Here is a 17425-nt window from a genome sequence, read left to right as displayed (position 1 = left end):
TATCTGGCTGCCATGCAGCAAAATCTGCAAAACTATTAAGACCTGCAGTTGCACTGGGCTCACGATAGTCTGGCTGCTATATGCTTAGCACAAATAAGTGAAAACTTGAAGTGACTGTTATGGGTAGTATCAGTGAATACATATAATACTAAAGAGCCTCTGTACCCGATGCAAGGTGATCTCAAACAATATTGCACATTGTAGGCTTTCCAAAGGTATCGGTAGATTGCAATCATTAAAAAAGGAGACTGGGTAATCATCCACTTGGTGTTTCAGTTTGACTTTATTCACAACACATCTTTAACAAATTAATGAACTGAAGGGAAGCAGAACAGATCAAAAACGAAATACTAGTAGATGAAATTATCAAATGAACAGCTCTAATGTCTGTTCACATTCTCTGTTCGGTGTATGATGCAGTGTGAGGGAAGACTGTTACTCCTCATAAAACTTACTCCAAAGTATGTAACAGTACTTCTTATGTTCTACATAGTGTGCAGGCAGATTGCAAAGAAACCAAAACTTGATTAAATCTGGCTTCTAGCATTCCACAATCTCTGTACGACTTGGCCTGTACATTATTTCGGTCCCATTCAAATACAAAAACAAGCACAATGCAAAAAATGCAGAGAGAATACAGGCAACTAAGTACATTACGGGCCAGTGACTAATCTGGAGGGAATGCAGACTAACAATTGACCCTAAGTAAAAGGTTACAGTTAACCTTCACTGTACTGCATTTTCTGAAGTACTGACAGAGTTCACATTTAGTATTGAATATCCTTCTGGACACTCCAGAGAGTCTCTGCACTCTTCTGTAACTGCTGTTCCTCATCAGGTTTCAGAATCATGTTCACCACATCAGAAATTCCAGCATTCCCCAGCACACAAGGCACACTGAGGAAGACATCATTAGTCACTCCATGCATGCCCTATAAAACATTGGTGGAAAGGAATAAAAGGAGATGGGTTAGGATTGATTTTTTTCAACATTACCAAGTCAAAAGATTGCAAACACAGTGAATATCTTAGAATCTAGGACTCCTTTTCTAGCTTTTTAAAAACATTACAAGATCTTAATGAAAAATAATTCTGCACAAACATTTTAATGCAGCTGTAGCTTCTTAACTCAAGTACTATTTATCCCAGATATAAAACTCCTAATTCTGCTAGCAGGGAAACCAAGAGAAACCCATTTTAAAATCTGAGACAAGGACACAGTAAAAATCATTCCTGCATATACAAGACAGATAAATGAGATGTTTAAGTTCAACAATAATATAGTACAAGTAAAGACTAAATCTGCATTTAACAGCAGCATTTAGAGATTTCTAAAGTACAGCAACAATAGTTCAAGGAGTTATTAGTTACAGCTGGACTGCTGCAAATCACCACAATGAGTTTTCAAGGTTTTTGTTGTCTAACCACAACAATCACATCTGCCATATTTGAACTCCACTTTTATTACTGTTTAACTATCTCTCTATGAATACTCCAGTATGCTCAACTAACAGTGTACTTTCCACCTTTATTTCTCCCAATTCTTCTACACTTATATTTACTACAAGCCTTCAAATTTAGTTTACAACTATTTACAGTTTATCTACAATTGTGAACTCTTATAACTAAGTAATCATTATCTTTTGCCTCTATCAACTTAAATGTACAACTGGTTCTCCAATCAACTATGTAAATATGTTAAAAGAATTTTTCTTCCATTTTGCATTTGTACTTTATCACATTACTTTGTATAATTTTATTTTTGTTTACTTGTATGTAATATGGAGCTTTTCTCCCCAGGCCTCCAGTGAAATCAGGCTCACTGAGCCCAGTGGACCTTCCCGGTAATCAAACTGGAAATAAATAAATAAATTTTATCGGACTTGTTTTCAAGCAAACAACTAGTATGTTCTGAATCAAGGGTAGAGTATTTAATGGACTGTTGTACTGCTTATGACTGCAACAGTAGTGAGCAGAGTTCATTTACAAGGCTAGGTTGCAGAAAAGCCAGCCAAGAAAAGAAGCACACGAATGTCTTAAAAATCCGCTCATTCGGTGGGGGGGGGGGGGATGGGGGGGGGGCAACTTGAACTTCATTTACACCAACAAACATCTCCTGACAGCGACTAGCAGCTAGAAACAGCATGGGATACCTTGGATTTGTTCTTTTTGGATTTAAAGAAGGGGAAGAAAGAGTAGCAGGGCTGCTTAAGGTCCCACCCTAATCTCCAGTAAACATGTGAAACTCAGCAATGCCCGATTACTGATAGTGAGAGAGGCTGAAGAGAAACAGTGGGGTCCACCCATGTAGGCATAGCTTAAATAGAGGAACAGCATACAGTTACTAAGAGTTAAAGGGAAGGGAAAAATCTAGAGTAACCAAAGGGTATGGGAGTGCAAGTAGTACCTGCAGGTTGGATGGCATCCACAAGTTCAAAAATGTCCATAAGGAAGCAGCAAAAGGTTACTAGGTGCTGGGACCGAGGATGGCACAATGCAACCAAGGGCAGGGATGGTGTTTGTGTCCACAGTGTACTGCATAATTCTTCAAGTGCAGAGTGTGCTAGTGCTGTGCAGCCAGGGTTGGGTGGCATCTGCAGGTCTAGAGAGACCATTTTTTCATGGCAATTTATTCTGTCAGGTTCAGCTGTACAGCAACTGACACAGCACTCTTTGGTTACTGGCAAAAGTTCAAAGCACTTTGTGTTTGTAGAATGACTAAACAAGACAGGACAAAGTCTTTATTTGGATGATTCATCCAGGCTGCTACATCTGATGTGAGGGATTCTAGTAAATACAGAAGAGGATACTTTTCATAATCTATATGCACCAGAAATACCCTTCATAAAGGAAAACATTCAGTACAACATTCCCATTGCAGACCTGCACGTTCAAATTCTGTAGAACACAATTAAGCTTCACAGTAGACATTCTTCCTTCCCAGAAGGGCAAGCTACATCAAGTGGAAGGCCCTTTAGGTTAAATGTCTCTAGTCTATGTAGTCCTAAACTCTGGGCTGTGTAATCCAAGAATAAATGGAATCTGTGCCACATTCAGTGAGTTGCAGCTATGTAAAACAACAGCAACAAGCTAATTCTATCCTCTGATCTTCCTGGAAGTCAAGTCTGTTTCATCCACTGTGGCTGACCCATGCTTGTGGGTGAAGGCACATACATGATGAAAGCAGGGCGAATAGACTGTACCAAGAGTGTTCGTACTTGCAGAATGAGGTACTTTGTGGACAGTAAAGAGGGCAAATGCAGTTGCTTGACTACAGAAGATGTTTCATACCCATACTACTACAAACATCTTTGAAAGGTAGGGCACTGATATCTACACTACAAGAGCCAGTCCCCTCACCCAGTGCATCGCCACCCCACACGTGCTGGAAAGTTGCTGGAGCACTGACATATATATCAAGATCTGGTCCAATCAGCAAATATAATGCCACAGCAAACATTATGTAAAGATATGGCACTGACATCTACACCAAGAGCTGATCCTTTCAACCAATGCAATGACACCTCAGACATGCTGGAAATTTACGGCACTTAACAGGTACACTAAGATCTAACCCCTCACCCACTGCACAACAGTATAAGGCAGTACTCTTGCTGAAGACCTTTGTCAAGGTCTAAAAGTACAATTCAAATAACTGTTTCAGTTGCCATGGGGGAATGCCTCTGGAAGTAGGCAATTTGGCACAATCTGCAGTCTGTATCCTGGATATAACCCAACAATGCCCAGGAAAATCTCTGGCTCACAAATGGTAACAGAATCCATCAGTCTTTCAGCAAACATTGGCACTACAGAGCAAGACAAAGGTGGACCAATTAACCGTCTACTGGACAATCAAGTTTCCATCCTTTGGCTCCCTCCACCACATAGACCCCCCCCCCCCCGGCAAGTCATTGTCTCATGTTTCTTTCCCTCCAATTCTAATTACTCACAAGGTCCTTTGGGCAAAGCAAATCCGATTATTATAGCTCCAGCTTGGCTAAAATGACTTCAGCCTTCTCTCAGTGCTGCTCACTTTCCTCTCAACAAGTAACTACCAAGGTGATTAACATGACACCACATGGCAAACCACTCAACCTGAACAAGTATGAGTAGTCATTTGAGAAGTACGCAAGTTAAGACTTCTGATTCTGAGTTGACCCTCCCCTTGTTGCTTAGGGCCAACCTAAGTATCACATGTTAATGTGCTAATCTGTGTCAGCAATTACGTACTTAGACTTGTAGAGTACAGAATTCACAGATGCCTGTTCCATGCAAGTGCTGGGATCCAAAGGCATTGTCTGTACCACATTCTTATGGTGCACACATATACCTTCCAAGCATAGGAATTTGTGCAGGATGAATTGGAGCCACTTTACCTTGCACAGACAACTGATAAAGGTAAGCACTGCTGTGCAAATGTATGTACGGTTATATCTTTGTGTGAGAGAAAAGGAACAGAGTTTGTGTGTCTTTGGGCTCTGAGGCTTAGTGTCATTGTGTGGACCTCTTAGTACCTGTGCTACTAGGTAGATGCTTTACTTCACAGTTCCTGCTGTGTAGTGAACGATTTGCCATGCAATTGCCAGGTAATGAGACGCTGCTCTTTTGGGAATGGGGATTACTATGAATTAATAAACAACACCGCAGCACAACTCAATTCATCAGTGGATGGTGAGCTGGAATACAGTACAAGTTACTGTTGAACTTTCAATATGGAGAACCAAATTTTTTATTCAAAGTGCTTTTTTTTTTGCGCTGAAGTGCAGAACCTTCAAGTAAGGCAAAGAGACCCACTATTCGCCTTCAAAAATGGTAAACAACTAGTAGCTTGAGCATCTAACCAAAAGGTCTAGATTCTTTGAAATATCTAATACCAGAACTGCTTCAGTAATCTCTTTGATGCAGTCTTTGCCTATACATTTCAAAGTTTTGCAGTCTCAAATTTACTGCACTGTTTTACTAGATCACAGCACATTTTAGTTTTCTTAAAGGTGTTTCTTCAAGTGAGAGGAAAAAAATCCATTTCCCCTTCCCAGCACTCACATGTTATGCTTGAAAAGCTTGACTACCAGCTCTGAATTCTGAATTACAAGCATTAATGTGTAGTCCCATTACAGTTTTTCACAAGAAGATTCACTAAAACAACACCACCACCCCCCTTTTTTTGCTCCAAAGTTATTGAAGCTATACACTGATCAAGTCAACAAGTCTTATCTAGATCAATGCAAAGGTCAAAATTATGCCAATGTTGTTTCAGCCTTTGCCTTGATCATTTCAGCTAGTCTTTCAACACCACTTTGGATGTTAAGACAGTTGATACACCAGAAGGGTGTTATGCTTTCAGAAAAAACAAATTGTTTATATCCTTTAACACAGGAGGCTGCAAACAACCTTTATAAGTGTGTACACAATACACTGACTTTTGTTATGGATAAAGAAAAATCAGTTGCAGGGTCCTGTTAGAACTCATTCTGCTATTATAGCAGCTATGCTGGCAGTACAATATGAAAAGTTTAATTTGGGACATTCTAGAACGAGGTAACTGGACTACCACCTGGAAATTCACAAAATATTACAAGCTTGAAGCGCGGTCTAGAAAGAAAGGTTTTAGCATGGCTATCCTATAAGGAATCCTGTAACTGTCCAACTATCAACATGGTGAATTTTACTGCTTGGGATGCTACTCAAATGTGATTTATGATTTATAGCCTTGGTGGCCACCACTGAAGGCAAACTGTTAAGATAAATGCCATCTTCAAAGAGTGGTCACTAATAGGTTCATACTAGGCTATCTGCCCAAGGGCATTTATAAGCCTAGCCCATAGTTATTTGGCTTTCGCCACCCCTTTAGTTTGAATAAAACTATGCCTATTATTTTGCTGTGCCTCTGTCAAGCAGTGATACTGAAGTAATCCCTGGGGTATATCTGCGATCCCCCATCCACTGGTCAAGATTCCTCTTGAACAAGGCCAGCGAGGTGCTCTGCCTCACATGTACCGGGATTTTGTTCCACAGCATAGGGAGTCTCTGGGTGATGAATCTGTCCCTCCAGCATGTTCTATTAATAACCGTGTCAAGGTTTAAGTCTCCGCCCTTGTGGTTCTGAGGGATCTAGATTTTTGAGGTGAAGCATATTCATCAAATCAGGGTTTGACATGGCCTTATATGTCAGGCACAGGTCACCTCTGAGCAAGCGGTATGAGACTGAATAGAGCTGGAGTTCTTTCAGTCGGGCAGCATAAGACATATTTTTGAGACCCTTTATCCTTTTGGTGAGGAACTTTTGGGGCCTTTCCAGCTGCTGCAGGTGTCGGGTCAGATACATTCGAATGGGGCATTGTACTCAATCATAGGTCTAATGAGTGATGAGTACAGGGGGACGATGACCTCCCTTGATCTAGATGTGAATCCCTTCATGATCAGGTGGGCAATGTAGAAGGTTTTCCTAACTACTTTAGCAACATGAGTGTCAAACGAAAGGCTACTGTCAACCTGGGTCCCCAGATCCCTGATGACTTCTTATGTGCTCAGTGGATTGCCACCTATATGGTAGCTAGGGGTAACCTTGTTTTTCCCGAAGGGTATGACTATGCATTTCTTGGCATTTAACTTTAGGCCATGGCTCTGGCACCAGTTATCCGTTTCTGTGAGGCCCTTCTGAAGGATATCTGTGTCAGATGTGTTTTCGACTATGGCCCAGTTTGCAGTCATCTGCAAACTTTGTCAGCCATAACCCTCCTGTGTTTGCTTGTACTTCAGAAAAGTAGATGCCGAACAAGAGTGGACCCAGGACTGAGCCCTGTGGGACACCACTTGTGACAGGCTTTGAGTCTGACATGGCTCCAGCAACTCTGACCCTGTGGGTTCTGTCACTTAGCCAGTTTGCAACCCATCTTGTGATGTATGGGTTTACATTCAAGCTGATGAGTTTTTCGATGATACCTGAGTGGGGTATTGTGTCGAAGGCCTTTGCCAGGTCAAGGTAGGCTGTATGGACTGCCTTTCCCTCATCAATGGCCTCGGTGACTGTCTCGAAAAAGTCAACCAAGTTTAAAAGGCATGATCTGCCTTTGACAAAGCCAAACTGGGTTGGATCCAAAGTCTGCAAGTTCCCTATGTCTTTATGTATGAGTTCCATTATGATCCTCTCCATGGCTTTGCAGATAAGGCTTGTCAAGCTAATGGGACGGTAATTTCCAGGGTCGGTGGAGGCACCGCCTTGTGAAGTGGGACCACAGTCGCCGCGCCACTCCTTGGGTACGTATCCTGAGGTGAGGCTAAGATTAAACAGCTGTCCTAACTGCGGGTTTAATTCCTCATTGAGTTCATGGAGCACACAGCCGGGGACACCATCTGGTCCCATGGATGCTGTGTTTTTTGCTTTGGAGAGAGCAGTTCTCACTTGGGCGTTGGAGATGTTTGGGGGGCTACAATCCTCTGGTATAGATATCTCTCCTTTTGGTGGGGAGGGGGGGAGAAGTTTGCACTGAACCTGTCAGCCAGTATGTTGGCAATGTGTGTAGGTTCAGTAATCTTCACATCATTTTGAACTAATTCTGAGCATATCTGGGAGTTTCCTCCTAGGTTTTACTCAATAGTAAAGCTACCCACTCTTTCCTCTGTTAGGCTGGATATTAGTTATTCATGTGAACTGTTAGTCATTTCTTGTTAGTGTTCTGCATTATAAATTATGCATGAGCACCTCTTTGTGGAAGCATTAAAGAACTGAAAAGGAAAAAGGCCACATTTTTGCGCATATATGCTGGTGTGAAAGGTTTATACTGAAAAAAATGGCTAGTCCAAAAGAGTTCAGCTGGTGAGTAAAATGCACCGTACAAATTACTGTGACCTCACCTCAGAAACTTGCTGTTAAGGTGATCTTTCACAAATTTACTTTCAAATCCCATTAAGACCTGAACATAGAAATCGACCAAAATTACTTCTACGAAAAACATCTACTGATGAAGGGTAGACAGAAAGAATACATCCCCAGGACAACTGAAAGGTGTCAGAAAAATATTAAAAAATGCAGAAAAAAAGCCACTTACATATTTCCTCATTTGATTTCTTAGATTAATATCTTTATGACCTTCGTAGCAGTGGAATCCATGCCCCCCCCCCCCAAAAAAAAAGAATTCTCCATTTTATGATTAAATGGTTAAAATGCTTTCAGAACCTTTACTCTCACTATGACAAAATGCTCAGCAGCCTTGTGCTGCATGTGGAAAGATCTGTATGTTAAAACTTATTACCACCCTCTTGGTGATAGGAACTGTAACAAATAATTGCCAAGTAGATTTGTGGATCAGACATACTTCATGCATTTAACACTTTTCAGAACAAAATGGAAATCGGAGTGGCATATAGATTGTACCCCAGAAATGCTTATTTCTGGTCTAGAAAGAAAAAAAAAATGCTTGTGTGCAACTGGTTTGAATGCAAAGATCAAAACCACGGTTCCCAAATGGGTAATGATGTAACAGCGTCTGCATCTCACCACAGACATATGTTCAAGGGCAAAGCCAACAAGAGCACACTGCACTTGGGACTGATGGAACTCCACTGGGAACTAGTCCATCCAATAATCCTAATCGGTAACAGGAGAAGGAGGATGGCTTCAAAAGCATCCGAACTGTTGTGTAACAACTCGAGAGTTCCAGCCCAGTCTGAAACAACCCTGTGTTTGACAAGGCTATAGAAGCACCAGGTGTCATCTGCAAGGTTAGTGTTAGATCTCGTTCAAGAGCCTCAGTGTTTTAGAAAGAGTACTCTTACCCAGAGAAAAATCCCAAAGTATTTCTACATTTCAACACATTAACTATGGGAAATGTCCACAGCGCAAGTTGAGAGGTGACCTTTCCAAGTCTCAGAAACACTGTTATGATCACATGGCATGAAGACAGTAAGAGGTCAGCTTCTTCTAAGTACTTCTCAAAGACTGAAAACCCTAAAAGTACAGGGTTAACAATTACATGGCAGCCTTATCAAAAAGAGAGAGAATGTTTGCTTAAGTAGCTGAGGTAGGGACCACTAGTTAGTTTAGAAAACAGCTTAAGTATGCCACTCACAACAACAGACCTCTCAGGAAGGACTAGGCATATTTCAATAGAACAAGGAAAACCTAGAAAAAAACCCAGTACTTTTAAATACCTTCATACCTTCAAGCCCTTCAGTGATACGTTTCTTTGGACTGTTATTGGACTTTTTGTGCATCCATCATGCGCCAAGTAAAAACTGGTTGAAGGTTTGTGATACTATGTTTTTTTGTTTGTTTTTTACACACATATGAATGCTTGAATTTTGCTTCTGCTGTCCCAACATTGCCTACACCAAATAAGCTCATAATTCAACATCAGAGTTAAGACTGCTTACATGCTATACCAGCTTCTTAAGCAATCATAAAAGACAAAATGGACTAGTCCCACATGTATAGTTATCAAGTACCACGGGAATGAGGGAGTGGTTTTAAAAGAAGATTTATGAGAGTATTTTGTCACACTTCTTACCTTACTGAAAGAAAGGATGCTTTTTGCTATATTTTTAGCTTTTGTTGCATGAGGACCATCTAGTCCATTACTGTAAGAAACTGACGGTTGTAGTACAGCTGCAGACTAGCCAGCTATCTGGGGTTTTTTTTTTTTGTTTCTTTTAACTCCTTCCCCTTCACACTCTGTCTCCTCAAACACCCAAGGAGTAGGCAATGCTGTAGCAAGGTGATTTGCTCAAGCAAGCATTTGTAACACCACAGCATCTGCTTTCCTTATAACAAAAAACATGCCGGCAGACCCCTACGCTCCAGTGCTCACGTACTACAAAGATCCATGTGTGCTATACCTCTACCCCACAAAAGGTGTCTTGACTTAGCCCAAGTACTTACCTCCTTTCACAGACAGCTGACTCTTGTATATGCCATGAATGTAGCTGAACAACAACAGAATGAAAGGCAGACAGCTACTGGGGGATAACCCCTGCAACCACAGATTAGGAGGAATTTAGCCATTATTTCTTACAGGAAAAATAAGACCATGAAATGCGTCTCAAAATATACCTTTGCTTTAAGAAAAAATCCATTTCAGTGGGGCTACCATTGTCATTCTGGGGTAAATGAACAATCAGCTTAACTGATGCAGAAAGCTGTTTCAATAATATCTGCAGCTGACCTAAAAACACAATTTTCCCTCTATAACAACAGTAGTACTCATGAGTTTGTCCCACTAGTAAACAAGTCCAATGTCTACAGTGAGGATAGAAAAACATACAGCTTCTCCAACTAGAGGAGCTACCATATTAATAAACACCATGCAAGGGCTGTAGGGACCTCCCTGTATATGCCCTGGGTAAGACCACATAAGAAATGTGGTTAGGTTCATGGTCATGACAAGTATCCCAAGAGCTATGTCAAAAGTCATTTTTGACTGGCTCTCAATAAAAGTAAAGAAAAAGGTTACAATATCCAATGAAATATCTCGTGCCTATAAGATCGTGTGTAGTAGAAAGCCAGAAGGAAATAAAAGGGATGAAACTAAAATAGTGGAAAGAGTGCCCCATCCAGGCAGGGCTACCTGCCTTTCCACAAAATACTTGACTGTTAGTCTATATAGGTTTTCATTCCACAATAATAATGTGAGCAATGAAAATGAAAAAAATAAGCAGTAGTGCCTGGGGGTGTCACTGAAACTACAAAAGGTGGAAAAGTACCCGGGTTTGTGCTATCAGTATGGCCCATAAGCCAGGTACAGGCTGCACAAATTGTAAGTAATACAGCTAGATGTGTCATCATTTCTAAGAAAGAATATACCATTTCAGGGACTGCGTCAGGAAAGTTTTGGTGTAGATATGTAAATACAAATGACTAAACTGCAAGTTATACTTCATCTCAACAAATTAACACACCATCAGACTATAAACATATTTTGCAGAATCTTCATTGTGCCAGATCTAAAAGTCAGTTCAACTTCTACATCAAAACAAACAAAAAATTCAATATCTTCCTTACATTGACCAGCGTTGAGACTGGATGCACTTTTTTCAAATTCTTGAAAATGGATAGCGCTAGGTCAGCTACAGACAATCCAATGGCCCAGGATGTGTAACCTTTCAGCTTGATAACTTCATAAGCACTGCAAAGAAAACATTCAAACCTCTTTACACACAGCACAAAAAGTAACAGATGAATATTAATTAGTACCCAGTTAGTATACCCGTCATGTTAATGGCAGAACTCATGTCAAGGAGGGAGCTAGACCAAGTGAAAGTGTATATCCAAATAGCCACTAAAAATAATGGTAACTGCTCAGCAATTTCCATTCTTGGTTTATGCTTTGAAAGTGGAAGGTTATTTGTTTCTATCCCCTCCATCAACCAACGCTGAATTCCTAAAGGATGAGAGTTCAAGAAAACTACAGGTCTTTGTTTGCTACAGAAGAGAGTTCTGTGGCAATTATGCAGTAGTGTTCTAAGAACAGGAAGCTTCCCTGGACCAGCCCCCATCCACAAAAAAACAAACACACACACACAAAAAAAAAAAACGTCCAAGCCACAACTGAATATTTTGTGGGAAATGACCAGTCAAAATAATTCCTGTCACATTTATCTACAAGCAGAATTGCTTTTTCTTACCCACATTAATAAGGTCTTAATGCAGTGACATTGTAAGTCAGCCACCCATCTTACGTTAACACAGAAGTACAATAATACAGGTATAAATCCTAAGAATTCAGCTCCACACTCTATACACGTAAAAATCAGCTTTAAATTACAGAAGCCAAAAACATGCAGCAAGATTAAGTATATTTTTTAAAAAAACACCTTTATTGAATTATCACTTGTGATATAGGCACACTTGCATTTGTAAACAAACCATTTATGAATCACATTTACAAACATTTTACATCACATATATTCTCCCTTACAATATAATCAACCCACCATTACATAAATTGTTCAGTTCCTGTTTTTTGTTAAATCTCATTCCTCCTCCAAAACATTTTATGCAAGTATTTTCACCACATTTATTTCTATTCAATTTACTCTTATTCTTTTCAAAAGATCACACTTCCAGTTCTTTTACCTCTGTTAAAATATTCACTACTTCAAGTACACATGTTTAAACGTTGATTTCCATTTTCTAATAATTGTTTTTTTTTTTTTTTGGCAGCCACCAGAATTAAACTCAACAAGGCCTTACTATGTCTAGGCAATTCAGACCCTGTATCCCAGCTCAAAAGAATAATTTCCTTAGTTACATACATTTGCTCACCCAGTATTCCTGACAGAGAACTCTCTAGGGAATTTTTAACATCTGCCAACTCATTGCATTCCAAAAACATATGCTCCCCGTTACTTTTTTCTTCACCCTCACATCTCCAATATTTGCCATTTACCCGGGGAAAAAAATTATCTGGAGTCTGCTTGCGGTATAAAAGTACCTACGCAAACAATTCTAAGGAAAAATTCTGGACTTTGTTGCATATTTGGGAGACATACATATATTCTCCCATTGTAAAACTACATATTTTGACTCAAATTCCTTCCCCTCACACTAAACACTACACATGCAAATACTCTAGTCCTAAAGGGCTGACGAAGCATTCAAGCACTCAATCACTTTCAGTGCATTAGAATGAAGCAGATAGACTTTAGCTTAGCTACACTATTTTCAGATTTACAGGAAATATACTAAGCATTACTTTATATGCATCCAGCAGCTGTGTTTCCTCATCCCATATGGGTGGGAGATTTGGGTAGTGATTTTGAAACACTTTTCTACCTGATTTAAGTCACACAACACACAACAAATAACCTCTTCGGTCCATTTTTAGCCAAGGTATGCAGCTCAGAGAGTTACTATGAACTAAAGTTAATAAATGCCAAAGTCAGTATCCACAAAACCTATCATATACTTTCACGTTTTCCTTTCAGTCCCTTCACTGACTTTTAATGCATCATATTCTCTCACACACACAAAAAATGTTATCACCTAGTCCCACACCATGGTTGTACATTACAAGTGTCCCTTAAGACTTCAAAATGCTGTTTTACATCTATCCAACTTTAGCTCATATTACACTGCTGCTCAGTTACTCATCTAGATAAGTAACCATAGTTTCCCCTACAACTTCTGTAGCATAACACATCACAGCACACTGTGATCTTGTTCTTAACTCCATTCCACCTACCTTTATACAATGGGCAGGCAAAATACTTTGTCTTAAAAAAAAAACTGCCCTCATCCTTGACAAGGTAGTTCCCTTAGAAACCCCTACTTAAGATCTTTGTCAGGATTTTCTTTACAAACCAATCTGAAATTCATTTAATGAAGCTATCCATGCAAACCTGCTCCCAAACTAAATATGTGTATCTCAACCTACCTCACCAAAGAGACCTGCATCTTTCACCCCATGGTTTTCACATACTGACTACAACTTTCGGTACTCCATAGTGCCTTTTTAGGCAGAGTTCACACAATGGACATCCCAACATAGCAAACTCCAATCTGAATACTAAGGATAGCACTGCTGAATGCCAGAAAACTAAATAACACAATCTCTGAACTTGAGGTCTTCCTTAATCTTGATGACATCAGCATTTGTGTAATTATAAAAACCTAGTTCCACGTTAGTGACTGTACTCCCTGCATTCCAGGGTACAATTCCAATTATGTACTGAGATCCACTGGAAACTGGGGGAAGGGAGTTTGTGTTTATTCGTAACACCATTGTCTCTCACCAAATTTTGCATGATATTAATCTGGAACTGGCTAAAGTGTTAGTAAAACTCAATAAAATTAAATCACATTATAGATTCCTGTCTATGGCCCCTTCAGAGCATGTTAAATACCTCAACTTAGAAAAGTTAATAATTAAGCTAAATACCTTTCCTTTCCTATGAGTGACCTCAATTATCCACGCATAAATTGGCAAACATTCACTACCAGCACAAACTTGCCCAAAGACTTATGTACTTTATAAATGCCAATACACTTCACCTAACTGACCCCTATCTACCAAAATCTTCTTCATTTTGTCCTCACAAACATTTCTTCCAGCTGCACTGCACTGCTTGTTACCCCCTCCCTATTCAAATCTGACCATCTTTTTGCATTTTGTGACCCTTAATAACTGCTCTACTTTCAGGGACTGCTCCAAAACCAATTATTTACTTTTTCTGGTCTCATTGATAATCACAAACTGTATATTTCTCTAGCAAATATTGTAATTGAGGCTTCTGCATGCTCCTCTGAATTTTACTCCTTCCTGGACAGATATATTGAGGCATCTGTACCAATCCTGTGCAAGAATAATGGCAAGTTTAAAACCAAACCCCTACGGTGGAATTACACATCAACAAACTCTATAATAGAAAGAAAAAAAGCTCCTGGCCATCATTACCAGATGTCCACTTCATCATTATAAACGGAATTTAAAACGGGTAAGTAAGATTGTCAAACTTGACATTAGAAAATGTATGGCCATGTATAAACAAAAAGATGCAACTGATTGAAAAAACAACCATAAGTCCTTTTTTCCCCAAATATTCTAAATCCCAGAGGTAACCAGCACTTCTTCACTGTGCTTATCTCCAAAGGTGCTTCCTTCTCCGACCCCAAGGACACTGTGTCAATGTTGTCGATAAATTCTCTTCCTACCTCATCCCTACCCAAAGTCAATTGGGAGCAAGTCATTTTGGCACTTTCCAAACTAAAAAACACTACTTCTACGAGTCCATAAAAGGTCTCTGCAAGTCTGATGAGATGTATAAAGTCCCACCTGACAAAACCTCTCCATCAACACTTCAACCGGAGTATCTCTATTGGTTATGTCGCTGGGTTGTGGAGAATAGCAGTTGCAGCCCTTAAATAAAGGTGGTCACTCTACTGATCCTGAAAATTATGGGCCTATTAGTTTCAGTCGTATAATCTGCAAAGCTGTGGAACATATCGTAGTTGAACTAATAAAGCAGTTATACAGGTGACCTTGCATCCTGGGATACACATCAGTTCAGGTTTGTAAAAGGCAGATCGTGCCTGCCCAACCTGGTTGAGTTCTTTGAAAGGTTACCAAAGCCATGGATTAGGGGTATGCAGCCCAAATTGCTTATCTGTATCTTGCCACAACCTCTGATACTATCCCTCATGCTGAGATTACTGACAAACTCTCCCAACAATAACCCATACATAGTCTGTTGGATTGGTAACTGGATACCTGACAGAACTCATACCATTAAGGTTGGCGACATTACAGGAAACTGTCACCAATGATGTTGCTCAGGGCTCTATCCCGGGGCCCCCTTTGCATTGTTATAGACTTTTGTGACATAAAAGCCATGATCAACAGATTATGGCTAGTCGGGCTTGTTGGTCACAAACTGGGAGCAGTGATCAAATTCCATTCTGATATTTAAATTCTCCAGAAAGGGCTGGACCAAACAAATGCTTGCAGTATTAATCATGGGCTTCTCCTCAACACTGAGAAATGCAGTCTAGTTTTCTTTAGTAAATGTAGCACTGATACTGTTTACTATGGAGATAACATTCCAATTAAATCTGACAAGAGTTATCAAGGACTCAGATTCATATGTTGATAATAGACAACCATGACTCTTCAGCAGTCAGAAGGGCCATCTACCTTGTACAACTTATCCATTGCGGTATCTCCTTAAGGTCTAAAGATGTTATAGTACTTCTTTAGTCACACCTTGTTAGGCCCAACATTGGATATAATGCACCCTTTGGCATGTACCTTGCTAAACATCTTACCCAGCTTGACAGACCTTGACATTTCCTCACTAAAAAGATCTCTCTGGTCTTAGTATCAATTTTTACTTTGACAGACTAAAAAGCCCTGTCCTTCTAGCAAGTGTCATACAGACTGCTGAGCAGTGATCTCTGTTTAGCTTCCTGTGCCATAAATGACCCAGCTATCTTTAAACTCCTTCACATAAATTGAACCCAGTGGTAAAGCAAAAACATATTCAAGAGTCCTATATCAATGTTACCACATCAACAACAGATAGTGTGACAGATACATAAGCCAACGAACTCCCTGTTTTTGGAATAGTCTGCCTTTACTTAGTTAGTGGAATACTTCCCCGGCAATCTTTAAAACCAGTTTGGATGACTGGATGGGTGATTGGGGATTTGTGGAGATAGCCTGCTTAATGAGGGGCACTGTTAGTTACACAAAAGTATTGGGTGATGTAGCTGAGGTTCTCAACTGTTGGCTGTAAGCTTAGTAAGAACCTACTGTGCTCGTAAACTCCATGATAAAAATTATAGGCCCATAGTACACCATATCCCTACTTTCCTACAAAGCCAACACAGGCTTAATAAAACGGTGTACATTTTTTTACCTGTTTATCACCTGTTTGTGGACCTTTTTCCAGTGCTCTGGATCATTGTCTGTTCCCATCTCAGGGTTCAAAGTCTTGAGGCATACACCAGCAACATTAACACCACTCCAAACAGCCACTAAATATAAGGGAAAAACACAGATACAATATTGGTGATTTCACTTCAGTTCAGGGATACAGGACAAGTTATGCAAGTAATAGTCACTTGTCATTTAATAGTATTTTCAAAGGTATTTTAAACATACATGTGTCATCAGTTGTGCTATAAAATGTTACCTATGACTGTGCAAGGCACTGAGTCGAACTCTTAACAGGATACTCAAGTGTTTATATATGTTTCTGAGGCAAAACGTCAGAGAACTGCAGTGTTATGCTATACATCCAAGATGGCCAAGAAAGGCACTGTTACAGTACTGCATCCAAGATTATCTTTATATAGTTGAATTATACAGATTTAATTTGTGAATACACAAAAAATGCAAAATAAATACATTACTAGAGCACAGATTGTAAACGTACCACTAGAATCTCCATGCTCTCCTATCACCCATCCGTGGCAGCTAGATGAATGAATTCCTAGTATCTGTGACATCTCATAACGGAAACGAGCAGAATCCAAGTTGCATCCACTACCAATCACACGATTCTTGGGGAGTCCACTTAGCTTCCAGGCAACGTAAGTCAAAATGTCCACTAAAAAAGTTAAACATGAGTGAGATAGGGATCCTGCCTTGTGCATGGCTAGTATATCTTTCTTCAGCACTACTAAGCAAGAGATCAATAAAATCCTTTAAAGGCAAACTGCTCTGTATACACACAACACTTCATGGCAGACAGTGGCACTGCCAGATAAAAGAACAAACCAAAACAGTAGAAAGTGCAACAGTGTCTGTAAGCAGCAGAAGGTAGTCCAGTCAAGTGGACTACTTCACCTTTCCATCAATCTGGAAGACAAGGGCAAGCCATAAAAAAAGAAGAAAAATGAAAACTTACTAAGTGTCGCAGTCATTTTTCTGCTAAATTAAGTAAGTCACATTCCCTTGCTATTGTGCTTTTGCCCTTCCACATGGCAAAT

The 17425-nt window shown here is 39.9% G+C and overlaps 1 protein-coding gene across 1 annotated transcript in view; it reads right to left on the bottom strand.

Annotated features, from left to right (window-relative positions):
• Window positions 1-264: 264 nt before the first annotated feature.
• The window catches only part of LOC122791343 (L-lactate dehydrogenase A chain-like), a 71937-nt gene continuing 54776 nt past the window's right edge, over window positions 265-17425 (bottom strand). Inside the window, exons 5-8 of the mRNA XM_044059060.1 lie at window positions 16870-17043; window positions 16351-16468; window positions 10997-11120; window positions 265-932 (exon numbers count right to left, since the gene is read on the bottom strand). Coding sequence (XP_043914995.1) covers window positions 768-932; window positions 10997-11120; window positions 16351-16468; window positions 16870-17043 — 581 coding nt within the window. The 3' untranslated portion in view covers window positions 265-767. The remainder of the gene's footprint in view (window positions 933-10996; window positions 11121-16350; window positions 16469-16869; window positions 17044-17425) is intronic.

The sequence above is a fragment of the Protopterus annectens genome, chromosome 17.part0 (genome assembly GCF_019279795.1).
Source record: "Protopterus annectens isolate FY-2018-M chromosome 17.part0, PAN1.0, whole genome shotgun sequence".
In the NCBI taxonomy this organism is placed as follows: domain Eukaryota; kingdom Metazoa; phylum Chordata; order Ceratodontiformes; family Protopteridae; genus Protopterus; species Protopterus annectens.
The sequence above is the reverse complement of the archived record's forward strand: the minus strand, read 5'-3'. Positions and strand labels throughout refer to the sequence as shown.